Source organism: Ochotona princeps, chromosome X, assembly GCF_030435755.1.
Source record: "Ochotona princeps isolate mOchPri1 chromosome X, mOchPri1.hap1, whole genome shotgun sequence".
Taxonomy (NCBI): Eukaryota; Metazoa; Chordata; class Mammalia; order Lagomorpha; family Ochotonidae; genus Ochotona; species Ochotona princeps.
The window spans coordinates 104,153,078-104,180,469 of NC_080865.1; the positions used below are offsets into that span (position 1 = coordinate 104,153,078).

Sequence of the window (27,392 nt, forward strand, 5' to 3'; positions counted from 1 at the left end):
TCAGAAAGTTTCTCTGGGTAGGAGTCAAGTGTTTTCCTTTCCTTCCCTTTTTTCCCCTTTTTAATGGAATTAAATGTACTTTGAAGGTAAACTGCTTTAAAGCCTTGCCAAGAGTAGATTGCTCTCTTGGGAACCTCTATGTAGAATAGGGAGGCAGTCACAGGTATCCTACAGACGTGCAGCCTCGTGCCTTAGTGCCCCTGGGGGCAGGGGCAGAAGCACTCAGGAGACTCATGCATTCAGGAAACTGGTATTTGAGGGCCTTTATTTTGCTTTCTGTGCTATCGGTTCATGTGTTTCTTCCCACAACCATTTCACAAACTGGAAACTGCAAGTTGCCCAAGGATGCATGATCATTTGGAATTAAGTGACTGATTTGGGACTTGAGAGCTGCATTGATGTGGTTATGGAAAAGCATACTTTTTTTTAACTCACAGTGTTCCACCACTGGACATGTAGCATCTCCACAAGCTCTGAAGAGTGGGGTCAGCAGCAAATTGTTCAGTTTAAAGGGACCTGGTTATTACTTTGACTCAAGAAAGTACACTTAGAAATAATGGATCTTCATAGCTTAAAGCAGGGAGTGGAGGGCTGTTTTCCTGAGTGAGATCTGATGTGAGAATAGCACATTCATGCAATTCCATGTTGCTGCTTTAGTCCTACTGCACAGGGCCGAGTAGTTGCGGCAGGGCTCTGCAGCCCCAGTGGCCACTGTTGACTTCCTGATCCTCTTTCAGGAAAAGTCTGCTAACCCTTTGTTCAAAAGAAAATGTCTAAACATGAATTGGTTTCTAGTTTTGCAGGTCATGGTTTATTTTCCTATGAGTTGAGCACCCCTCCTGCCAAGTAATCAAGGTAGACGTTACATGAACAGTGGATATGGTCTCAGTGGGTTGGGAATGCTGCTTTTTAAAAATATTTTTATTTTCTTTTTTTGTTTTTGTTCAAAGGATGGTTTTGCTCAAATGGCTCAAGGTATATTTTCATTTTCTTGCCTACTAGCTGGCTAACAGCTATAACAACTTTGATGCAAAAAGGCATAATACATCAAGTCCTATAAATCCTGCATTTACTGGCACTCCAACGTCTAGAACAGAACTTTCCCTGAGTGGGTCTATTGGGGGTGACTCTCCCCATGGAGGCCACACTGGCAATAGGGGAGTTGTTCACATAATATATTACAAATTATTATTTTATTAAAACTCCCTCTCCTTTCATTTCTCTTTTACACTGGGATTAAAACAGTATATATTTTTAAACATTTTGGTTAGGTTAATAATACCAGTGATTGTCATTCTGAGCTAGCAAGGGGGGCTTTGCAGAAATTTATTTTGTAACAAAGGGAGTATTGAATTTGATAGTATTCAGTGCCACAGCACTTGATATCGTTTTTCAAAATAGATTTCCAAGTAAAGCGAGCCACCTTAGGAAGGCCTGGATTTAAAAGTCAGATTTTGATACTGGATAGGTTCCACAGCCATCACAGGAGCCTCCACAGAAAAAGCATGCCTGAACTTGATTTAGATACCAGTGCACAAAAGTACCAGACCACATTAAGGAAGATGAAAAAAGAAAGCCTGCATACTTTTTGTTGCTGTGTTGTTTGTACATAGAATGTTCAGAAGAAACCACTTAGCAAGAGTCATTGACCTCAAATCAGGTGACAGTGAGAAACAGACTACTTGCGAAGGCCGGGAGGGAAAAAAATTATTTGCTGTTTCTGTTGCTTTAAAATGTTTTAAATAAATGTAAATATGGCTTGCACTGATTTAAAGTTTCCAGTTAAGTCTGCTCCAGGTATTTTGTGTAATTGTACTTTTTGTATTCCTCAGAAAGGGGTCTAAGAGAAGAAACATATGGAAGGGGTTTCTGTAGCTTCTTTAGGAAAGTTTATAGTAGAAGATAGCATTGTTTTTTCTTTGTGGTGCAAGTTGTTTCAAAGTGATGTGAATGCATGCTGTAATTCTGCCATTTAGGCCATCTTCTAGGATTTGTACCATTTTTCTTAGGCTTGTGTAAATTTCTGACTTAAGTGAATTACTGGACAAATTTTAACTTCATTGGCCATGTCTTTGTTTCTTATTTCATTCATTCTGTTAATATGTATTAAATACCCCTTAGGTGCCAGATGCTGTTTTAAGTGTTGCAAATACATTAATAACCCAGACAGATCAGAATTTTGTCTGAATAGCACATGTGCCCGTGTTGAAAGGTGGATAACCGTGATGATCTTCCGAAAGGTGGTGGTAAAGAGAGGGTGGAGGGAAGGGCAGGGAGAGGGGGGATAGGGCCATTGAGGTCAAATAAAGACCATGTGACTTAAATCTCTGCTTCATTCAATATACTACCTTTATATCATTTTTAAAAAGGCATTTAGAGGCCTCAGATATTGGTTGACCAGATTAGCTGAATTTTTTTTTTGACCATGTTTCCTAATGTAAAATTTCTCTACTAAGATCAGGACCAGTCACATTTAACCTAGTTTCTTTCAAAAGAACTCTTGAAAATACCTTTTCCCCAAGTAGAAGAGATACTCTGGTGTTAGGATACACGAAGTTCACCAGGAGGGCTGGGCACATAGCATCACAGTATTGTTTTTCTGAACCTAATGTAGGTCTACTCTTGGCTAGAGTCTTATGATATAGATATGTTTTGCTTTAAAGCCAATGTAGCAAAAACTTTTTATTATTATTATTATTATTATTATTATTATTATTATTATTGGATTTCTTTATTTGAAAGTCAGGGTGACAGAGATCAGTGTTCCATGTGCTAGTTCACTTGCAGATATCTGCAACAGCTGGAGTTGTTCCAGGGACCAAGTACTCCATCCATATATTCCATGTGAGAGTAGGAGCCCAAATAATCGCACCATCCTTGTCCTCCTCAGTGCATTGGCAGGAAGCTAACATAGCAAGCTGTGGCTTAATGCACTGTAGCGCAACACCAGCCTCAGTGTTTGTTTTTGAAATAAAAAGGATTAAAACTTAATTGTGTTAGGGAATTGGGACAAAAGACTGTAATCAAAAGAGTAGCTGGTTTTTGCCAACTTTACTGTAGCTTCTAATTATTACTGAATTGCGGTTAGTCCAACATATTTTTTTAGAGAAAGAGGGATGAAGTCCCTTGCCTAATCAATCAGGGACAGACTACAGTCAGTGCTCAGCTGTCTAGTACGTTTTTCACAGTGCTACACTGCTGCTTATTGTTCTGTTTGAGCCACTGCCATCATATACTTTGCAAATGCTTTCGAACTCACCAGCAGCCATTATTCTGCCTATAGTAGTTGACTCCCCCTAATCTTTCTGGGGCCACGGCTGCCTAGGGTGTCAGCATTCGGTAATTATCCTTTCATCATTGAACACATGCTAGCAATGTAGCAGATATTATGGATGGGTATAAACCCTTTATTTATTTATTTTGCCCCAAATGATGAATTAAAATAGAGGTTATGGCAACAGAAGTCCAGAGGGGTTAAAGTTAACTTGTCCTAGGTCAAAAAGTGACTTGCGGAGTTGAGATGTGAATCAGGCCATTCTGACATCTGTGCGGTCCAGCTTGTGAAAGCCTCGGGAATCAACTGAAGCTGCCCAGCAGTGGAGCCAACACCTGTTTCTTAGACCCCTGAATGTTCCAAATTTTTACTTGACCCAGCTTTTACCAATAGTGTCTGGTATAACTCCAGAAACCATGGCTTTAGACATAAAGACTGCATATTATATAATTCCATTGCACTAAATGGCTAGAGCGGGCAAATCTATAGTCAGCAATTTCCTTGTTTCTTAGAGGCTACAGGAATAGAGAATGGTGAGTACTATTAATGGATGCCTAGTTGACTATTTGGGATGATTAAAATTTTCTAAAATTGATTGTGGTGATAATTATGGAACCCTGGATACACCAAGAACCTCATTATGACTTGTATGGTATGTGAGATGTATAGTTCAATCAAACAGTGTAAAAATGAAGGGAAAGTGGGCACTTTCAATTTAACTAGAAAGTTTTTCATAAGGATTGAAAGTAACAGCAAGTCTTATTTCTTTGTGGTTTGTGAGCTAACAGGAATAGGGCAGTGATTGCTGATTGGTCTGTAACCCAGCATTTTAAATTTCTTATGTTGATTTGACAGTAACAAGATAACTTCTGTTCAAAAACATTGACTTGTATTAGTAAAATGTTTTAAATATAAATGTATTTGATTACTAAAAATTTTGTTATTGAAGAGATCCCCCAATTTAAATCTATTTTCACTAATTGATTAAATTTTAGAGATGTATTTATTTTATTGGAAAGGCAGGTTTACAGAGAGAGATGGAGAGACAGAGAGATTCCATTCTCTGCTTCAATCCCCAAATGTGTGCAATGTGTGGGGCTAGGCTTGTCCAAAGCCAGGAGCCCAAGAACTTTGGCCAGCCTCCATCGCTTTCCCAGGCCATAAACAGAGAGTGGGGTCAGAGTGCAGAAACCAGGATTCATATGGGAAGCTGGTGCTGCAGGTGGGGGTTTAGCTTATGCTACCACCCTGCCAGCTCTTAATTGAATCCTTTGAAGGCAGTTACATCTGACTTGTTTTGTCTAGTTTATGTCATCCTTTCTGCTGCTCTAAGAATAGTGGGCTGTTTTGTTTGAAATGGGCACTTAAAATCAGAGGGTTTTTTCAGAGCATGCTATATACTGATCTGTCTGATTTTCATCCATTTTACAGTTGCTCATTCTTTTTAGGTGTTTCTACATTGGTATATCCATTCCTTTTAAAAATTATCTATTCATTTCATTGGAAAGGCAAATTTACAGAGAGAAGGAGAAACAGGAAGATCTTCCATCTGCTGGTTCAATCCCCAAGTAGCTGCAACGGCTGATGCTGAGCCCACCTGGAGCCAGGAGCCAGGAGCTTCTTCTTGGTTTCCCACATGGATGCAGGGTTCCAAGGCCTTGGGCCATCCTCTACTGCTTTCCCAGGCCATTAAGCAGGGAGCTAGATGGGAAATGGAGCAACCAGGACATGAATCGGGGTCCAGATGAGATCCTGGTGCATGCAAGACGAGGATTTAGCCACTGAGCCATCACACCAGGCCTGGTACATCCTTTTCTGTACAGAAATATTTTGCCTTAAAGATTCTGTTTTAAACTTCAGTTGCAGTGTTCTGACACTCAGTGAACCAATGCCCTCTCGTGACACTTGACAATGTTGAATATTTCCCATTTAATGAGTCATTCATTCAGCAGATAGTGGTCAAGTACCACTGTGTACCAGTAAGCGTCCATGGCCGAGACAGACGTGAGCAGAGCTCTTGTACACTTAAACACTGGGGGATGCGCATAGTCCACGTAGATCGGCCTCACCTGGTCAGCACCGCCTCTTCCTTTTGGCAGTTGCCCTTATTTGCATCTTGCTCAGAGGTCACTTGGGCATTTCTTAAGGCTAGAGCCCAGCCTTGCAAAGCTGTTAAAGCAACAGGTTCTGTGCCAAGGTGTGTTAATATTGTCCATGCTGGATTTTGTTAGCGTGTGGCTACTTTTAAAATGCCTCCTGGTAGAAAGACTGCAAATAGCCATGATCACCTTGCTGAATTGGATGTGATTTTTACCTCCCCCTGACTTCATATGTATCCATCTGTATCATTAACTGTGAGAAATAAAATAACCAAAGCAATACTTAATCTCCACAACTCTAAATATATCCATGTATTAAAGCGATCTTGTCTATGTTCTGAATGTGATGCTTTCATTTATGCCTAAATTGTGATGAATATGTATTATTTCAATGAGGTTTGTGCTTTCCCTAGAAAGTACTGATTCAATCCAACTTTACTAATTTGATTGCATTCAAATCCATGCTACTTCAAACTGTCATAATTTGGAGGAAACAGAATTCTTAAAGGAGAAAACGGAGTGAATTAAATTGTCTCATTCTTTTATCATTCTTCTTGGCTGCCCCTAAGTTATCTTTAAAAATTGAGATCTGTGAAAATTTGAGTCCTCTTGCATAATTTGCTAAGCATTAAGGGTTTTTTTTAGAAGCTAGTTGTGCTGTGGAGTAAACCTTCCTGGAATCCGTGTGACGTCCTCTGAGTTCCACTTTGTGTTTAGCTCCCGTTTGCCATTCTTGTTGGAGTCTTTGCATCCTGCCTCTGCTCACTTAAGTTCTTTCCCACTGTGAGCTAGCAGAGGCTGAGTGGCACTGGTTCATAGAGGTGCACATTAGGGATGCTCAGTGGGTCAAGTCTGTGCAACTTTCCCAAGTGGGAAACACTTGGAGTCCCCAGCGTTTCTATTGAGCGAAGCTCAGCCTGTACGCAAAGACACCTGTGAAGTAGTACTGTTTGTTCTCAGCTGCAGCACTGAAACCTCAATGTCAAATATGTTCGAAACGATAAGTGAACTCAGTTGTTACTAAATGTTGTTTTTCTTGGCAGAGTTTCCAGTATGGCTTCTGCATCAGCTCCTAAATGTAATTCACACACCTCAGACAATGAACCTGTTCAGAGTGTAAGTCAACTTTTCAAATTCTCTCTCCGCATCTCTCTTTTCATTATTTGAATAGTAGATCATTTGAGGTTTATTGGATTATGTGTTTCATTCTCATTCACAGTGTGTGTAGATGTGTGTCTGTGTGTGTATTGTATATGTTTTTATTTTTGTCCAACTTTGTTCTAGGAAAGATTCTAAATAGGATGGTGAGTGTGTTTGTCTGTGTGTGTGTGTGTGTGTGTGTGTGTGTGTGTGTGTGAAGCTTTGCATTTGTAAATCCTTCCAGGTAACTTCACTTCTGAGAACCTTTGTCTCATGAATTACTGGTACTTCCAGACCCCAGGCTATCCTCTTCCCAAAAGCTTTCTGAAGTAGCTGTTAGAAGGCCAAGGTCGATTGAATAGTCTGCTACACCTTCCTAAATATTGTCATTATTTTCCAATTATGGTGATAAAGTCATTGTGTAACCAAAATACAGCCTTAACACAAAATGACTAAAATACCCAGAGTAAAATGTATAATTAGGAGATTTTATATGTTTATATATAATATATATAGTGGATATATATATGCACACATATGAAGGCTTGAATTTAACATTTAGTCATAGCCTTTTAAGCTTTCAACATTATCTCTTTAACTGATATTAACTGATATTCCTACCAGTAGCAATAGGGATGACCAAGTGAGCAGTCAGAAGGGAGCAAAAAGCTATCTTTTTATTTCTGTTTCTTAATTACTAACAAGATTGACTTAAAAAAAGTTTTTATGACACATTTGTGTTTCTTTTGTGAAATGTCTTTTACCCATTGCCCTTTAGGTTGTTTGGCAAAGATCCTTTCCTTACCAATGTTAGATATTCCTCAACTCTAAAATGTGTTATTTTTCCCCTAGTTTATTGTTGTCCTTTTTAACTGTGGTATTTTGCTTTTCTTGTTGAAATACAGAGATTCATTTATGTCATCACATTTCACAGTCTTCTCCTTTGTATTTTCTGCTTTGGGTGTCTGCAGGGCTTTTCCTGTGGCACAAGAGTGACATTAAGGTTGTCCTAGGAAGCCCTTAGGTGGAGCTGCTCTGATTTGAAGTATTAATCCCATGTTATCCTGTGTTGATCAAACATTGTTTTCCTTCTTTTGTGAAGTTTGCTGCCTTCTTTTGACCCAGTGTGGTAGTATGTAGAATCTGTATTGTTACATTTGCTCGTTGTACTTGGTTTTAGCTAGTGAGAGGCAATGTGTAGGAATAGCAGTGATTTCTTTCCAGTCTTAGTGTAACATGTATGCTTTGGCTTGTGATTGAGGAAGGTATTTCTGGGTGCCAATAATTTATCCTGCCTTCCTAATTAAAACGCTTACTTCACAAGTACTAAAACATGTTTTAAAGTGCCTAAGCATTTAAACTTTGTTTCTTGAGCCCAGCATGGCGTCCTGGTGGCTAACATCCTCACTTTGAATGTGCGGAGATTTCATGTGGGTGCCAGTTTTAATCCTGGCGGCCCCACTTCCTTTTCAGCTCCCTGCTTGTGGCCTGGGAAAGCAGTCAAGGACGGCCCAAAGCCTTGGTACTCTGCACCCACAGGAAAGACCTAGAAGAGGTTCCTGGCTCTTGGCTTTTGATCAGCTCAGCTCTGGCCATTGCAGCCACTTGGGAAGTGAATCTGCGGAAGGAAGATCTTTCTGTCTCTCCTCTCTGTATATCTGTCTTTCCAATAAAAATAAATAAATCTTTAAACTTTGTGTCTCAATTAAGAAGAAAAAAAAAGTAAAATATCCAGCACAGCTACCACTCTTCTTTTGTCTCCCCTAAATATACAATTTGCATTTCTTTTGTTTCATAATTCTTTGATTTGCATAGCCCCTGACAATTCATAAAAGTATGCTCATCTATTTTGTTTCACCTAATACAAAACTCCCCTGAGGAAGGCCTTATTAATTTCACACATGAAGTGATTGCTATGAGATTTTAGAAAGCAGCTACAAAAAGTTGGATGCAGAATATTGCTGGGGAAAAGCAAAGCAAAACAAAGCCTTTTACCCAGGCAGGTGTCAGCAGTGTGCCCCATGAGTCATAAAACTAACACACACACCCCTCACTGGTGCCCGTCTACCTGGGCAGCAGTAACGTGGGAGATGCTGTCACCGGGCCACAGTGGCTGGCTGTGGTGAGGCAGGTTCTTAGGACCCGCCTGGGGACCTTAGTAGGTAAGCCTTTGTCTGCCAGGCACGGCAGGTGCGGTGAGAATGGAGTAGGTCAGGCCTTGGGACTACCCTGAAAGTCCGCAGGCCCAGAGAGGCAGACTGGCAAGAATGATTAGAAGTGGTTTCTGAGACCCAGGTCAGCTCTCTTTGCTGTTATCTAAGGGAGGGCTCTTGGCAACAGGAGAGCGAGGAAATCTGTCAGGAACATAAGAAACCCTGCAAGTACTAACACCTGCTTCTGGCATTGGCAGAGAATCCTGCCTACTCACTGTGTTTTTACTCAACTAAAGCCCCGTGGAATTGATGTTTTCACTCTTCCTCTTCACAGAGGATGACTAAATGTTTAATATTGAAAAATGGAAGCTACTACAATATACTTATATCTATAGAGCACAGTTAATATTTACTTTTGTAACTTCCCTGAAAGCTTTTAGGAGTATTAACTAAAAATTGTCATTAAAAATCTGTTAATATTATTAAAATACAGACTAGAAGTTAACATTTCATCAGTGTTGATGCCAGTTTTATATGTATATGTTTAAATATTTATTTTTATTGGAAAGTCAGATATACAGAGGAGGAAAGACAGAGAGACCTTCTGCCTGCTGATTCACACTTACCAGGTGGCCAGAACAGCCGGAGCTGAGCCAATCCGAAGCCAGGAGCTTCTTCCGGACCTCCCGCGTGGGTGCAGGGTACCAAGGCTTTGAGCCATCCTCGACTGCCTTCCCAGGCCACAAGCAGGGAGCTGGATGGGAAGTGGGCTGCTGGGACATGAACCTGCGACCATATCGGATCCTATTGCGTGCAAGGCGAGGATGTTAGCCACTAGGCTACCGTGCCAGGCTCCCAGTTATATATATATATTTTTTAAAGATTTATTTATTTTATTACAAAGTCAGATATACAGAGAAGAGGAGAGACAGAGAGGAAGATCTTCCGTCTGATGATTCACTCCCCAAGTGAGCCGCAATGGCCGGTGCTGCGCCAATCTGATGCCGGGAACCTGGAACCTCCTCCGGGTCTCCCATGCGGGTGCAGGGTCCCAAATCCTTGGGCCGTCCTCGACTGCTTTCCCAGGCCACAAGCAGGGAGCTCGATGGGAAGTGCAGCTGCTGGGACCAGAACCGGCGTCCACATGGATCCCGGGGCTTTCAAGGCGAGGACCTCAGCTGCTAGGCCACGCCGCTGGGCCCTATATATATTTTTTAAGTGGAATTTTCTGTGCCAGTTTTTTCAAATGGTGAGTTTCTCACCCTTTTCCTCAAAAAGCTTGTTTTTGGTTGCTTCTATTCCTAGTTGCAGAAAAACTCCACAGATACTCTTTTTATGCCTGTTTCTTTTCTAGACGTCTCAAGATGGAGTCAATTGTGATCCCAGTGAGGCTGTTCCTCGACTTCCAGGAGAAACACTGATTACTGGTAAGAACCCTCTGACCTCAGCATTGTCTGGCTTGATGAGAAGTCTCATAGGGTCAGGCAGCTTGGATCCTCCTTGTTCTTTAGAGTTCAGGGTTATACCAATATGCTAGCTTCCTTTAGAAGTGTTAATGCAGAAAACTTTCTGCCTTCATTTCTTGATCAAAACTTCTTTCAAGAACTTTGTGCTCACAAGGGCAATGATATGCTTGTCTCTGTACCAAAGATTGAGAATGGTTTAGGAGGGAAATATTTGTGAAAGGCCCTCGTCGGAGCTCTAAATTCTCAGGATTTAAGGTTGTTAGAACAAAACTTCACTAAGATTTCCAATGTACAATGTATACTTTAAAACCATAAACTTAGACTTGAGCATTCCCTGTTTGAAATTTCGGAGACCATATTGGTTTAAGCTAGATTTCATTTACCATAAAACAGAGCTTAGTAATGATGAGATAACATTTTGATGTGCTGACTTATTTACTCATGATAAGTTCATATTAAGAGAAAGGTGTCCGTCTTGGAAAGGCTGCGGAGTTCAGGAACATCTGATGGCATCTAAGGTAACGCCCACTAACTCTGTGGGAATTCCAACTTAATGTTAGGGTCAGTACCCTCCAATCACATGACAAATATTATTTCACTGAACCTTTCCAGTTTATCAACTAAGGTCTAGGTTTAGCATGCTTACATGGTTAAAACCTGTTGCTAAAAGCAGCAGAGCTTCAGCAAGGTGCCTTTGTGAATGACATAGCCATACACCATGAGAAGCTTTTCCATGTCCACAGATTTACACACATAATTCAAGCCTTGAAATGGGAACTGGTGGCATGTGTCCACTTCAATTTTTAGATGAGAGCAAGGGATTTTATTATTTGGATAGTGGTTACATATGAAGTTTTGGTACTGGATAGCAGTGCCAGACGTTTTGCTGAGGAAATAACTAACTGAACTCCAGAAAGTAGATTTACTGGGTATTTTTCATTAGCAACTGAGGATAAAGGGATTTCCAAAGCATTAAGAAATTAAAAGTCGTTGATATATTAAGGACACCTTTAAAAGATAAGAGAAAGATTCATTCTTATTATAAGTGAAAAAACCTTGAGATTTAGTTTCTCCTTATGATTTTACCAAAGTTGTATCACATTCTGTCAGCCAACTGTTGTACAACACTTCAGTGTTTCGGAAGAGTCTAGCTAAACTCCATACTGTTAAAAGAAAGACGAGGCCTCTAGTTGGATTCCTGCTGCTAGCAGTCCTGGCTGTGGAAGCTGCTGGAGTTTGTGCTTAGTCTGTGAGCCCCCGAGACTGTCTCATAAAGCTGCTGCCCACTGGCTGTAGTACCTCACTAAGTCACTTCCAGAGCCTCCTGAGGATAGCGGCCGCAGCCCCCTCACTTCTGCAGCCCACTCTTGTCACCTTGCCCTAGGTGGTGCCAGCACTGTGGGCAAGCTCAGGGAAGCTTTGCTAGTGCCTGGAGGTGATGTGGCCCTGCCAGTTTCTCTGCTGCCCTCCCTCAGCCTGGCACTGCTGTAGGAACGAGCCAGTGCTTGCTTTCCACTTTCTCCGTATCTTTAAACTGTAGTTATTCTTAGCCAAAGAGTTTATATGAAAGTAGTACCATTTGTTGTGTATCTTGGTATATATTTCCATTATTTTAGGGTACTTTTTTTATCTTAATAGACAAAGAAGTTATTTACATATGTCCTTTCAATGGCCCCATTAAGGGAAGAGTTTACATCACAAATTATCGTCTTTATTTGAGAAGTTTGGAAACGGTAAGTAGACTGTAAGACCATAAAGATGACCCTAACTGTTAAAGATAATGCTGAACTGTTTCTCTTCCACCTTGCAAGATTGACTGTGGAGCAGATTAACATGGGGGATATATTTGCTTCTCAACTCTTCTTTTTTTTTTTTTTTGTTTTTGCTTATGCAAAGCTTATTTAACACTAACACCTGTGTACAAAGGGAATAAAATAAATTTTAAAACTAAATTTTATCCTTCATGATAGTGGGGAAGGGTTGGTGCTTATGATTGGAAATGTTAAGCATAGCATCATGGTGCTTTGTGAAAAGCACAAGTAAGAACCATTTGTACAGGTTAACCAGCAGTACAGATGTCTGTGTCATGGTAGCCAGGAATAGTTGTATTTTCCAAAACATCACAGAGGAATGTGCTGATGTGAATTCCTGGAAAAGCCTGACACTCTAGAATAGGGGTGGGAAACCTTTTTGTAGCCAGGGCCATTTGAATATTTATAACATCATTAGTAGGTCATATAAAATTTTCAACTTAAAAATGAGCCTGCCATAGGTTTATTGAGTTTTGAGTCTCTCCCGTGGTTGTCCTGGCAGGGCCAGACCAGGTGGTTTTGTGGGCCTTACACCTGTGGGCTGGATACTCCCCACCACTGCTTTAGCATTTTCCAAGTATTCAGTTACAAAGTACCAAGTGAAAAGTACCAAGGTTAACTATAGTATGGCTTACTGCCGCATTGGCCTTTTACCCCAATGCAAAGAAATGTTTCTTCTAACTCTTCAAGCAGTGTTTCAGTGACGGAATAGTAACACGGTGTAGAGATGCCACAGAGGAGAAAGAAAGTAAATAGCGGCTGTGATTGTCATGAAAGGACTCATAGTAGGTGTTGTGGATTGTTCTTGCCCAGGCCGACCTGAAGGTATGGGTGTATTTTGATGGAATGGGTTAAGGCAGAATAGGCCCAAGGTACGTGGAAAAATGACCCATCAGCAGCTTATCTACAGATGTTATACCTGGGAAATCTAGCTTTTGTTTTATTGCTTTGTATCTCACCATTTTGTTTGGATAATTTTAATATAGATTAGTTTGCATCTTTTGATCTTTTTCTGTTATTATTTCCACTACTGTGTCTTAATTCTGTAAAGTGCTGTGTGTCATCCTTACTGCCTTCTGTGGGAACCTGCTTTTACAGAGCCCTCATGTCGTTATACTTAGGCTTCTAAATAAGCCTGGAGATGAGTAGATATTCTCGTGTTCCAGAATGCAAAAAATGATTCTCAATAATAGCCTTTGAAACAATTGGCACTCGCTTTATATAGATGGCTTTTAGTAGAAAAGAAAAACCATTGAGAATGTCATTGATGCATTCTCTTGATGGAATCCAGGTTTATGACAGACTGTGGTAGACACATGGGCTTGATGGCATGAACACTGTTAGATGGAGTTATGGGCTGTGTATCAGACCTCGTGCCAGCCAGCAAGGGTGGCTGCTGACATCTTACTGCGCAGGGCTTCTTCTTCAGCATTCCTCATGCGGGGCGGGTAAGCACATAGAGATCATGGCTGTCCAAAATGTAGAAAAGCACTAAACTAACCAGTGTGTGAGGTGACAGACTTGAGGTTTGGAGTGATATCACTTGGCTAGGATATTGGATAAAAATTAATGCTATCAAATGTTGTATAAAGGGCATTTACTGAGTAGAAAGTAAGTTGTGCCAGCAAAGCATGAAAAGCTCTGTCCTCGTGGGGATCCGAGCTTTTGCGAGCCAGAAATGGAAGATGGCTCCTTAAAATGCTCATATGCCTATAGTGAGTCCACAGACATGTAATATAGTGGCCAGACAGAACGAGATCATAGCCCCACTTGAAGCCATGTGTTCAAATCTAGATGCGGTGTTTTCAGTGGGATATTGCCAAACTATAGAGACATACTGAGAACCAGGCCAATGAAAGTGAATCCAGGCAATATGAATCAAGATCAAAATAAATGTTGTTCTCTCTGCAGAAAACTAAGGGAGATGTGATAGAAATCTTTGAATGTTTGAAATGCCTTTCTCTGGAGCAGGAACTGGCACTATTCTCTAAAGCTCCCAAGGGCCAGATTATGGTAGATTGAGATATTTTGCGCTAATAAATGTGAGAATTTGTCAAAAAGCAAAATTAAACATTATAATCTCCCCCTCTGAGACTCTTGTCCACTTGCCAAACATACCCAGTTTCGTTTTCTGCTGTCACTGATGATGAACTAGGGAAAATATTCAAACTGTGGTGATATGACAAGAGTATTTACATAAGGTTAATCTCAACTACATAAAACAAAACGGATCTGGAGAAAAGACACCAGAAGGAAACATGCTGAAAGTGCCCCATGTGTATCATATACATATATAGATTATATCCCACATATATCACAAAGTGGCATTATGTGTAGTTTCTCCTGTTTTTCAGAATACCTTAGAATGAACAGCTCTGCTTTTATAATTGAGAGATTGCTGAATGAGTTCCATATATTTTGTTTCCATTTGGCACCCTAAAGAATAGAATTATGCCAAGTGTTTGAAAAAAATACCCATCTGACACTGCTACTAACTTGTATTTTCTCTCACTAAGCTTTATATAAATGTCTTAAGTGATTAGCTAGCATAGTCCCAGGATGAAAGCAAGCATCTAATAGCAGAACACACTATAGAACAAGTGCTATTAAATGATAGAAGATCCTAAAATGTAATCATCATAGTGTTTCTTCAGTTAAACTTGTAAACAAGAGCATTAATTGTGGATTCTGCTGCAAAAGGCAAAGCATTGTGCGTGTTTGACAAAGATCTGTCATTTGCTGGGAGTTTGGAGTGGACACCTGTTTCAGGTATGTCAAGAGTGCAGTGGGAGTGACGTAACGGTTTAATTCCGGAGCAAAGGGCGGGGAGTAGAGGAAATGTGATGACATGTTGAGATTGTCCCAGTGACTTTCTCTCTGACCCTGCTTGCATGGCCTGCCTCCAGTCTCTGTCGTACATACTGCCTGCAAAATGATTCTCTTAAAGTGACGCTGACCAGCTGGTCCCTCAGTTTGAAAACTATCAATTGCTCCCTGTTGCCTACAGAAGCCCATCTGTTCTCTCTGTGGTGTAAAACTCCTTCTGACCTCTAGCCTTGGCTCCTGCCACTTCTCTTCCAAGGCACTTCCTTTTCCCCATCCTCTATACACTATTCTTACCAAACCTGGGTACCCTTTCCTTTTGAAGGAATCCCTCCATCTTAGTGCTATGCCTCTGTGTGAACCCTTACTGCTCTGAACCCTTCCCTGGCCACTGGAGCGCCCTTATTTATGGTGTACGTTACATGCCTTGTCCTCTTCTGAGTACTTGTTTCCATCTCCTGCTTTATGTATTTCTTTAACTTGTCTCCTTTGTTGTCTCTCAGAGGACAGAGATACTTGCTTGTTTGGTTCCTGATGATCTCTTAGCTTTTGGGATAGATTTTTACACACTGAAGGGCTCAAGCAGTACGTGCTGGGTGAATGAATTCTGTCTCTTGTGTCTGCTTCTATGTTTGTGGTATTAACAAATATTTAGTCTTTTTCACCATCTATGCCTAGCTAGTGCAGTGTCTAGTAAACAGTAGGTACTCAATAAAAGTATATTCAGGGAGTGGAGTCAGGAGGGGTAAGGCCTATGTTGCTAGTGCTGCTCAGAGGGCAAAAGGTTGGTTACTGTGGTTTTACCACCATGGCTTCTTGAATACCAGCTTTGCTTCTAGAATTCAGAGTCCATCTTTGATTTGTAAGTAGAGATGCACGCTGCATTATATCTTCACATCTGTATATGATAGTCTCTATTACACAGTTACTATACATCCCCTTAAATGAAAAGCCATACAACAAAAACAATTGAGAGAAAAATTGAAAATTTACAGCAACATGAAGTTAAATAACATGTTGTTGAATGACCAATGTGTTGCTGAAAAAAATGGAAAAAAAAATCAAAGACCTTCCTGAAGCAAACGATGCTATTGTGTGACCTATAAAACAATAAGATTAATACGAAACACGAACACTTTTTTTGAATGAATGAAAATAAAAGCAAAAGTATCAACCGCCTTGAGATGTAGCAAAAACAGGCTACTGATCCTGTATCTTGCATGAAGGCCGCCTTCTATGAGAGAAAACATATGATATTTGTCCTTTTGGCATTGACTTGTTTCATTGAGAATAATGATCTCAAGTTGGCCATTTGGTTACCAAAATACTTTTATTTCCATTTTCCATAACCTTTTTGCAGTTACCTTATATATCCCCCAATGAATCTGGATCATCAAGTTCAACCTCCTTCAGAAATTACTTAGAAATATTTAACTTAGAAAGTTTATTGAGGAATCACCTAAGTTTCTGTTTGTTCAATGTACAGCTGCAGAAATCCTGTTCCGAAGTAGTTGCCAACCAAATGGTATTTCTCTCTGTGGGTCATTCCACACTTGCCGTTCCAAAATATAGCAGGATGTGGATGTGTAATAATCTAAAGGAAGAGGGACTTGAGTCTTCCAGCTGAGTCGATCATAACCCATGGACAGTAAGATTTCACTGTGAGCTTTGGACTCCTGAATACATGAAAAACATGTTAAATACACAGTTTCATCTTTTGATAAGCAAAAATGGCACATTCTTCCTGGGTTAAATTCAAGGTGAAATTTGTTGTTTAATTCTTTCTCTAGAAGAGTAACATAGTGATCCAGGTTTCAGGTAAATATTACCAAAAGTTCTTGAATACCATTCAGTTTGATGGTTCTTTTGTTGGCCTCCTGTAGAGACAATATACCACAGGTATTTCTTTTTTTTTTTAATATATTTTTTAATTGTATTTTTGTTGACAATCTTTACATAGTTAATTGCGGTAAAAAAAAAAAGGTTCAGGGGGTACAGGGAAGTGGGTAACAGTATTATGTCCATATTGTTTCCATCATGTATCTGAGGTAATGGGGGATATTGAGGGAGAAGCCCCACCCAGTTTCCCACCCACCCCAAGTCCCGGATGTGGGGCATGCTCCGAGATCCTTGCTCAAATTGTCTTAATAGTTCTCCAGTTATGAATCGCTGCCAGTTTCACTCGATGAGGTTGTCCACTGATTGACACAGTCCATCATAGAGTCCTCATTTGCCCAGTATTTCGCTGCCAACATGTAGCTGAGGTGGTTGATTGACTTGCTCTGTCCTCTGTCTTTTCCTGGGTAGGGCTCTGAGTCCAGCAGTTCGATTGGGAAGATCTTCAAAGAAACTTTGAGGTATTCCTAGACCAGATTCTTGTATGCTCCAGAAAGCAAAGGGCCCGGCACAGTCCGTCACCACGATCAGCTGGTAGTTTCAATCGCTGGGTTGGTTCTGTTCTCAGTCCTGATTTCCACTGGAACCAATGGGTGTTGCAGTCCAGCCTGGCCCTGTCCAGCACACACTCGGCCCCCGCATCAACCAGTGAGAACTGCAGCCTAGTTGGGGCGACCACCAATAACCCCCACCAGGCCCGCCCCCTACCCTGGCTTGCCAGTATGTATAGCAGACTAGTCCAGTCTGTCCCACATCCTACTTGACTCTTGCACTTGTCAGTGGGTATTAAAGCTTAGTTCCATCTAACGAACTCAACTCTCCAGCCCTCACGGATGTTGTTGAGTGCCTCTCTGTCTAGCCACCCCAGCCCCCGTCTAAGTTTTCATACCCTCCCAAGGGACTACTGACCCAAGAGGAGGGAAGGGAACCCACTATTTCCCTCCCAGGTCTCTCTCAGTCCCGGTTTATGCACTCTTCGGGTGGTTCTGTGGTTTGACTTGACAGAATTAGTCCCCAGTGCCACCTTCTGCTAGTTGATGCTGCGGTTAAGCCCTAACAACCCTCACCCACTCTAATTTATGCTTGCACCAGCAGGAATCATCCGCCTAGCCTGGCTTTTCCCTGATCTAGTCCACGTGCGGTGCACAGGTGTTGCAGCCTTGCTTAGTCTGGTCTGTCCCCATCCCAGCCCGAGCTCTCCAGTGGGAGTAGGTATCTGGCGAGGGGACCAGCCCCTTAATCCCCCTGCCGGCTCTGCCCCTCCCTTCCTGCATCTCGCGTGTGCTGGTTGGGTGCTGCAGTCAAATCCAGTACAGTCAACCTCACCCTAGTGTTCCATAGTGTGCACTGGTTTTGTCGCAACCAGTCCCGCCCTGATCCACACTCTGTTCTGGTGCTCGGATTTACCAGTGGATGACATGAACTGATTCAGCCTGGTCTGCCCCTGACCCATGCCAAATGTATGCCAGTGGGAAACTGTCCATGGCCTATTCTGGGCTGTTTCCTATCATGCTTCTTGCGCTTACCTGCAGGGACTGTGTCCTGCCAGAGGAGTTGCCCAGGCTCCTCCATCAGAACCTCTCCCAATGCCAGATTTTGCGCATACCAAGGGGTCCTTGAGCCAGCCCTATTTAGTTCACCTCCTGTCCTAGCAGGAACAGTGGCTTTTCCTGGCTTGCTTTCACCCCGTTCTGGTTCTTGTTGTTGGATGTTTCAGCCCAGCCATGGCCCATCCATACCCACGTACAGCTCACACATGGCTCAGTATGGGGTTGAGACCCATCCTAGCCATTCCCACATCCACCCCGGTTTTCCAGGACACCAGATGGTGTTGGGGTCTGGCCTGGCCCGGTGCATCCAATCCCAGCCGACACTAGTGTCTCGGGAGACCGCAACTGTCTCCTAGATAGAATGCAGCCCCCATTCCAGCACACGTGCCCCTTGGTGGGAACCTCAACCCAGTTAAGGTGTCCCCTTACCTCCCCAACTAGGCCTGTTCCTAGCCGTAGATCATGCGCCTGCCAGTGGTTGCTCTGACTCAGCTTGTCTCAGTCCCTCACTTGTCCTGGCCTCTACCTTAGACAGTGTGACTTAGTGTCCTTGACTCAAGTAGCTACCTAAGCAGCGATTCAGACAACCAATACCCCAGAGCTCCCTGGCCGGGCGGCCAGCACGCAGAGCCTGGCACCACGTGGTGCACTGGCCGCCCTGGGGGAGGCCGAGGACTTGTTCACTGCCTTGCGGCAGTGTCTTTGGCTTGAACCCCCAGCATTGGGTCCGACCCGGCAGGGGCACCCCCGACAGCCGCCACACTGAGGAGCGGCACTTGCCCCCATCCCAAGGCCCGAACCCCTCCACAGGTATTTCTTTGAAGGGCTAGGCTAAAGTAATCTGTCCAGTGCTCTTTGCAGCGGGGTCACTGGTGCCTAATTAGAACACCAGTGAAAATTGAGTTGAGTCTACATGTCCATTAGTCACTGCCTGTCAAATATCTGCTTCCAAAACGAGCATGATACAGGTGCTGGGTATCATGTCGCCCAAGAGCCAGATGTCTTCAAGTGCCATTGCATTTCAGTCTGTAGTCTGTGTTGTTTGTTGCCCTTGGATCTATGAGCACTGGATCCTTTGGGAAAGGAAGCAGGGCTACCTTTTTTGGGCTTTCCAAAGCCAGACCTGTATCCTTTCCCAGAGAGCAGGATAGCCCACTTTCTTGGTAACACAAGCAGAAAAAGATTCCTATAGTTTTCTCTTTTAAAAAATGCATTGGAGTCTTGGCATTTTTGAATCCTTCTGTCTGATACTTCTGTTTATTTTAAAGGAGATGAACTAATGATAATGTGTCTTAGAATGTCCATGGATGGGAACATTAGAGGGAATGTATGATCTATACTATAGGCAGTGTTTTTAAATTTCCGATATTAAAAACCTTTCTGTATTGCTGCTGCTTAATGAATGCTGTTTGCAAGTTCAAAGTTTTTACTTGTCCTAATTCCTAATATTACCCTGGATTCCTAAGCCCCTTGTCCCATGCTAATCCTCAAATTTTAGGTTCTGTGGGCCCCTGAGCCCTGATGCTTAAAGTCACATAAAGGATCTCATTAATTAGTTCCTCTGCAAGTTCAGGCTTTCACACTTCAGAAAGGGTCTCTTTGCTGTTCTGGCCACTTTAGTGCTTCAGTGCTGAGCTTTCCATTCTCTTTAGCTGACCTTGTCCTTTGTTGTTTGGTAAAGTTGAAAGTCCTCTTCCTCTCTGAGGTCCCACACACATCCTTCTCACTACCTAATGATCTCTATTTTCACCCCTGCTCTTCCTTGTCTCCCATCTAAGAGGAAGGCACTACATGTCTTCTCCAAAATGGTTTCTTCTCCCTGAGCCCTTTACCTTTTGAATTCCTCTGTAGCATTAGTGCTCGTTGTCTCCATCTTAACATTTTGGTTTTCATCAGTTTTACTCTCACTCTGCCCTGTTCTGCAGATCTGCTCAAGACTTTAATACAGCTTCTTGCAGCCCTTCCCATACCAGACAGTTGTCCTCTTTATTCTTTTTTGCCAACTTTTTTTAAAGATTTACTTATTTATCTGGAAGACAAGCTGTAGAAAGAAGAAAAAAAAAGGATGAGCAGGAGAGAGAAATCTTCCATTTGCTGGTTGACTCCCCAAAGGGCTGCAACTACCAGGGGTGGGCCAAACCAAACCTAGGAACAGGAGCTGGGTCGCTTATTTGAATGCAAGAGCCCAAGTACTTGGCTATTTTCCACTGCTTTCCCCAGGAGAATTAGCAGGGAACTGGAGGGGAAGTGGATCAGCCAGGACTTGAACTGGCACCCATATGGGATGGTAGCGCTGTAGGCAGCAGCTTTACCCATTACTCCACATCATCGGCCATGTCAAATTTCTTTATATCATAGCCCTTGCATTCTGCTTCCACTTCTGACCTGTTGACTCCTTAACTTCTTGTGGCATGACTTCCCCTATTGCACCTACTCTTTCACTGCCCAATTTCAATGGCCTTGTTGAGTCCTTGACTTTTTAACTTCTCCACAGCGTTTGATATTGTTGACTACTCTTGTATAAGTCCTGGCTCTTTTCTCCTACTTCTCCCCTTTGCCTTCTATACAGCTGATGTTTACATCCGTACCTCCTAAATATGTACTTTCTCTAGAGTTTTGTCTTGATCCTCATGTTTTCAGTTCTCTTCCAATGTATAGCTGTAGTCCTGTTCTTTCATTCTTTGTTCATCAGGCATTTGGGCACCTGCTGTGTATCAGGAACAGTGCTGGATGCTAAAATGTAGCGAGGAGTACAGCAGACATAGTTTCTCTTGCATGAAGCTTATGATTCTGAAGGGATTAATGGACATTATTCAGATGATTACACATAGAAGTAATGCAAGAGTGTGAAAGCTTGAGTAGCCTAGGAAATTGTCAAGATAAAATGATCGTGACCTTGGTCTGAAAACTGACTTTGAGTTACCTGGATGCAAGGCAAGGGCTTGTGTGGTAGGAAGAAGCTGGGAGAGGACTGAAACTAGGGAATATGAAGAGACAACATTGTAACTTGGGAGGTGGAGAAGAATAGCAAGAGAGAGGCAGGACAAGTGAGTGGTAGCCAGACAACATAGGCCTCACCTGCTCTGTCTGTTATATACACCATGTTTTAACAGATGTATCCATTATGTAATAGATTACCTTACACACATCATTGTTTTGTGGGTAGAATACTTACAATCTACTCTTTTATAGTCACCAAGGTGTACCAAAGATCTCCTGTATAACTGAAAATTCTGTATCCTTTAACCAACATCTTCCCACTTTCCTCTAATATTTGGACTTTTGAGCTTTAGTATTGAAAGGCTTTTCCCTGATGTAAGCAGTGCTATGAGATCACTTGATGTGCTTCTCTCAAAGATGGCCCTGGCTCTGTGGAGGGCAGGTTGTGAGGGGAGCATCAGAGAATGCAAAGATCACTACTGTCTGTTGCAGCAGTTCAGGGAAGCTGCTGGTAGAGCTGGAAAGAGGTTGGCAGATTTGAGATTGATTTAACAGGTCGTCATTGATTCTGGATGGCAGAGAAGATAATGTGAAGGCTGGCTCTCAGGTTTCCCACTTTCATAGTGAGCAGGAATGCCAGCCACCAAAGCAGCAAACCTCCGAGCTGTGCATTTAGTTCTAAATGTTTTCTCTGCAAGATTCCTTACAGTGTCTTCCAGTTTTGTGTTTGCAGCTACCTCTCCAATATCTATACATGGTTAATTTATCATATGTCAAAGCCAACATACGTAAAATGGCCCATGCTGCTCTTTCTCCAAAATCCCTTTCAGTGTTCTTCGTGTCTGTTGCTGTTACTACCATCTGCCATCCCAGAGATCTGAGTCATCCCAGATTCTTCCTGAGTGCTAATTGCCTTCTCGGCTTTTTGCCTTGGTCACTCAGCATGTGCACATCCTCCCAGCCTCTCACTTATACTCAAACATTAGCTTCCATGGTTGCAGTGTGGAGGTAGCCCTCTCCTTCCCAGTTCAGGTGCTCAGCGCCACTGGATGAATCTTCATAATGCACTAGTTCATTGCGGCACCCCATGAATCCATCATCTGAATCCTAGCCCTACAGTGTTCCCTAGGGCTTGGCCATCACCCTAGCTTAAACTTAGTCAGTGTGGTGGTCATCGTTGTTGTTCTTTACTCCCAATACTCTCCCATGTGTGCAACTCTTGTGACCAGTTACTGTTTTATGGAAGACCAAACTCCAGCCACCATCGTTCTGTCCCTTGAGCATCATCTTTGATGTGGGTGTTGCCATAGAATCTTCATGGAATCCAATAAAAAAGATGTCAACTTACTCTTCCCTGACTTCCCAGTTTGAACTTTGCTTATGACTGTTGGCACTTGTATGCTGGTAGCCTGACTACTTGGGCACATGCGCCTTATCTTTCAGATAGAGCCAGGCTATGTGTCACGTGAGGACAATGGCCTAGTACAATTCTTGGTTCTTAGTATGTATTCAAGACAGATATGAAACTGTGTCACATAATACAATGTAATTAATGAATAAATGGAAAAAAAGACAGATAGTGATTGCAGTATTTTAGCTTGTTTGGAATGTTTGCTTCTCAACTACTTTACTTAGGGGTACAGGGATACAGAATTTTGAGTTAAAGTAGACCTTTGAAAATCCTTAAGTACATAATGACATTTATATACTGATAACTCTAGCTAATCTAATTCTATCCCTGACTCTTCCGGTTTGGTCTGCTGAATTATGGGATCTTGAACGTATCATTCAGGGAGAACATGACAGTAGCCCCTTGTACTGTCAGTTCCTTTGGTCAGGGGCTACCTAGTTCCTCTTACCATCCCATTTCTATTGTGTGCCAAGGCGCCCGCCAAGCTGTAGAATTTCCTCTACATAGTTGTAGAACAGTAAGGTTCATACCACTTTTCATTCTTCTTTCTTGTTTGTTAGCATTTTGCTTCCTTCTTGATGTTATAATATCAAACTTTCATGTAATGTACTCTGGGTGTTCTATAAAAAATTTGACATTTAGAAATATAATTCACAGACATTCATGAATTTTAGTATATAATCTTAAGTGTACCAGAAGAGTTCTTGATATATATATACACACACACACATATATATATACATACATATATCTTTAAAAAAATTTTTAAATTTTTGTTGGAAAGGCAGATATACAGAGGGAATAAGATACAGAGAGGAAGATCTTCCTTCCGCGGATTCACTCCCCAAGTGGCTGCAGTGGTTGAGGCTAAGCTAATCCAAACCCAGGAGCCTCTTCCAGGTGTCCCACACAGGTGCAAGGTCCCAAGGCTTTGGGCCGTCCTCCACTGCTTTCCCAAGCCACAAGCAGGGAGCTGGATGGGAAGTGGAGCTTCCAGGATTAGAACTGGCACCCATTTGGGATCCCAGTGCATTCAAGGCGAGGACTTAGCCACTAGGCTACTGCACTGAGCCCTTGACAGTATTTTTTTTTTTAAGATTTATTCATTTTATTACAAAGTCAGATATACACAGAGGAGGAGAGACAGAGAGGAAGATCTTCCGTCCGATGATTCACTCCCCAAGTGAGCCGCAATGGGCCGGTGCTGCGCCGATCCAAAGCCGGGAACCTGGAACCTCTTCCGGGTCTCCCACGCAGGTGCAGGGTCCCAATGCATTGGGCCGTCCTCGACTGCTTTCCCAGGCCACAAGCAGGGAGCTGGATGGGAAGTGGAGCTGCCGGGATTAGAACCGGCGCCCATATGGGATCCCGGGGCGTTCAAGGCGAGGACTTTAGCCACTAGGCCACGCTGCCGGGCCCTGACAGTATATTTTTAATAAGCAGACTGTATTGATGATATAGCACACATATGCAGCTACATAAGGGCCTTTCAAAAAATTCCCCCAAATTGTGGGTTATGAAAAGACTGTGCTTGAATTCAAACATGTCTGTGCCTAAATCAGTTTCTCTTTTCTGTGAACTGTGTGAAGTTCACTTATTTGTATAGTGATACTGAGTGGTACGTACGTTCTGCACATTTCAGTTTGTCATTTAATAAGGTACTTGCCTTTTCCATGCTTGGCCCCCTGCCGCCCTGGCAGAGCCTTGGATGGAGCTTTTAGCTCCTGGCCCCAGCCTGATCCCAGCCTGGCCCAGCGCTAGCTGTTGCAAACATCTAGGGAGTGGACTAGTGGCTGGGAGATTGCCTCGTTCTCCTGTCTCTGTCGGTTTTCCTCTCACACCCACAAATCTTTAAAAATGTTCTTTAAAGGAATCAGTACAGCATGCAATCTTTTGAGACCAGTTATGCTTGCTCAGCAGGATACCCTTGAGGTGTTCTTTGAGGCTCCGTGTAATCATTCCATTGCAGAGCAGTAGTCCATGGTATGGACACACAGTCTTAGCCATTTTGAATTTTCTGAATAATCTCATGAGCTGTATTTATGTTTTATGAGGCAGTCCTTATTTTATCTTTTGATTTTAATAATTTTAAAGTTTTAAAAATCTGAGTATCTGACAAATGAGTGTTTTAAATTTTTCTTTATTACCAGTCACCTAATAAAATATTAGAAGGAATCTGCATGAAAACTTGCATAGCCCTCCATCTTTTGGATATATTTTGTTACTATATTTTGTATGCTTGTTAGTTTCATTTCAATTTGCTTTTCCATGTGCATATTATTTTAATAGCTGCATGCCTGTTCTACCAAGTTGATTTTCTCAACCTCTGACTCCACTGAACATTTTTATGCATGTAGCTCTTTCTTCCTGTTGAATGACAACTGTAAGTTCTTAGGAAGGAAATGATTAGATCAAAGAGTAAAACTATTTTTTATGAATTTTTTGATGTCTGTTGCCAGCTGTTGGCTTAAAAGTCAACCCCAGCCCTGCATTTACTAAGCAAATTACTGAAACCTTTCAAAGCCTTGGTTGCCACATTGGGAAACAAGGATACTTCTCCTGTATCCTGGAGGGATTTGGAGGAAACAAAGAATGCAATGCATGCAAAGAAAGCCCTTGTTGCAGGAGTTGGCCTGCATGAGGTGTTCCTATGTGGCAGCTACTGCTATTTCCTTGCCGCGATGCTTGTGGTACCATGTCACTAGCATGATTCCACCACGCTGCCGCTGCTCTGGACCACTGCCCCCATGTTGGCTAGCCACCAGTGGAGGGGCATTGCTGGTGTACATTCAGGCTCTTCTGCACAAGACAAGCAGCACTTACGGATTCTAGGACTGTATCGAGGATTGAGACATGTAACCTCACAGTAATAACACGGAGAGAAGCCAGGTGCTAGAACAGATGTGACTCATTTGGCCTGCTCTAATCTGAAAGCAAGGCCTTATTAGAGATGCTGTTTATGGAAACAGGCCCGAAGATGTGGGGAGAATTTTGGTAGTTGGAAAAGATCATTCTAGGCGAAGACTACTTTGAGCAAAGTGCATGGCCTGAATGTAGCTGAAGTGCTTGAAGAATGGTGAAGGAATTCGCTTTGTGGGAACACAGGCTGATGTGGGAAAGAAGCCTACAGAGAAGGCTGTGGCATTTCTTGGTGTCCTGGCATTGGGTAACTCCTAGTTTAGTTCTTAACCTCTAGGCAGTGCACAGTGGCAGATATCTGGGGATGCATTTTCATTATACCGTTGACTGTTTGAATGCTTGCCCTTTCTTGTGTAGTTTCTAGCATATTTTTGCTCATAAACTTGGTAAAGGGGCCCAGGTAAAAACACCCCGAAAGCATATGATTATTTGTATGTTTTTGATATTTTGATTATACCAATAGAAATACTGACTTTTGTATTCTTGTACATTGCAGGATTCCACTCTAATATTTGATGTGCCTCTTGGTGTCATATCAAGAATTGAAAAAATGGGAGGAGCAACAAGTAGAGGAGAAAACTCCTATGGTCTAGATATTACCTGTAAAGTAAGAGATTCATGACTTTCTTACACAGAGAACAAGGCATGTTAGTGTTGAATGTTGAGAGTTAATCTGGGTTTGAAAAAAAATCAAACAACTTGTCTACCAAAGGCCCTGAAAATGGTTCCTTCCTTCAGTTCAGGTTTTACAAAGGCACCTGGGAAAGCAGTTTCCATCCAGGAGACTGACTCTAGTCCCCAAATGCTGAGGACTCAAGGAACTGCTCAGTTTGTTAGAATGACTCTGCAAGAAGAAAACTTAAATTTTCTTAATTATTTTATTTTTTGTTTCAGTTTGCTGAATATTTCATGCCCTGTGTTACTAACTAGGCACCTTCATATCATAAAAGGAAGTATTCTTGTATTCTGTGAACAGTATATGTCCTAAAATCTATAACTTTCGCTTATTTTTCAGAGGTAGTGGTGTAACACTTGTTTTAAGGCAATAAAGGGAAGGAAATTAATAATGGTAAAATTTGATCTGTTGTGGCAGTAACTGGATATATTTACTGTATATCTGGGCATTGTGGCACAGAAGGTTAAGGCACTCCTTGGGATGCACCCCATATTGGAGTGCCAGTTTGAGTCCTGACCACCATGCTTCCAGTTCGCCTTTCTGCTGAAGTGTCCTGAGAGGCAGCAGATGGTGGCCCAAGTGCTGGGGCCATGGTCACCCACGTGTGTTGTCCAAATGCAATGGAATTTCCAGCTGCTGGCTTCAACCTAGCCCCGCCCTGGCTTTTTTTTTTTTGGCATTTGGGGACTGAAACAACAGATTCTCTTTCCCTCCCTCCCTCCCTCCTTCCTTGGTGTCACTCTACCTTTTAAGCAGATGAAAAAAGAAACATTTCAAACACAGACTAACTCCTATGTGTTTAATTGGTGGTGACCCCAGCCTCTGCGATGACATGTTATATATGGAGTACCTGAGGCTTAGAAGAATTATGCAGTTTGGCTAAGATTACCCAGAAATGGCAAAGGTAGAACCCAAATACAGTGAGGTAATCAACACAGCCCCCTGGCAAGGAAGCCTGCTGTCTGGGTACTGGACAAGAGAAGGCTGCCTTCTAGGAGTGGAGGTCATGGGGTCCAGGTTTCCGGAACCTAGGCATTCCTCAGAAATTGTCTGTGCAAGCTTTCCAGTGCAGAGCTTCAGGTTCCACACAGTCACCAAAGGCTGAGAACTCGGAGACTGGGCAGTTTCCAGATTTCTTAAGTGTCCATCCAGGGCAGGTAGCAGCATACTTTGCTGTAAAGGGCAAGACAGCAAATGTTTGGAGTCTTGGGGCCACCCTGGATTTCTGTCGCAT

At 42.3% G+C, this 27,392-nt stretch overlaps 1 protein-coding gene across 4 annotated transcripts in view; it reads left to right on the top strand.

Moving 5' to 3' along the window:
- The window catches only part of MTM1 (myotubularin 1), a 91,257-nt gene that overhangs the window by 16,777 nt on the left and 47,088 nt on the right, over positions 1–27,392 (top strand). For 2 of the 4 annotated variants that reach the window (XM_058659245.1, XM_004598546.2), the window contains exons 2-5: positions 6,417–6,489; positions 10,021–10,093; positions 11,771–11,865; positions 25,979–26,089. In XM_058659245.1, the coding sequence (XP_058515228.1) occupies positions 6,427–6,489; positions 10,021–10,093; positions 11,771–11,865; positions 25,979–26,089 (342 nt within the window). In that variant the 5' untranslated portion in view covers positions 6,417–6,426. Of the gene's footprint in view, positions 1–6,416; positions 6,490–10,020; positions 10,094–11,770; positions 11,866–25,978; positions 26,090–27,392 lie in introns of those variants that run through there. The other 2 variants (XM_004598547.3, XM_058659246.1) reach the window with 2 other exon arrangements.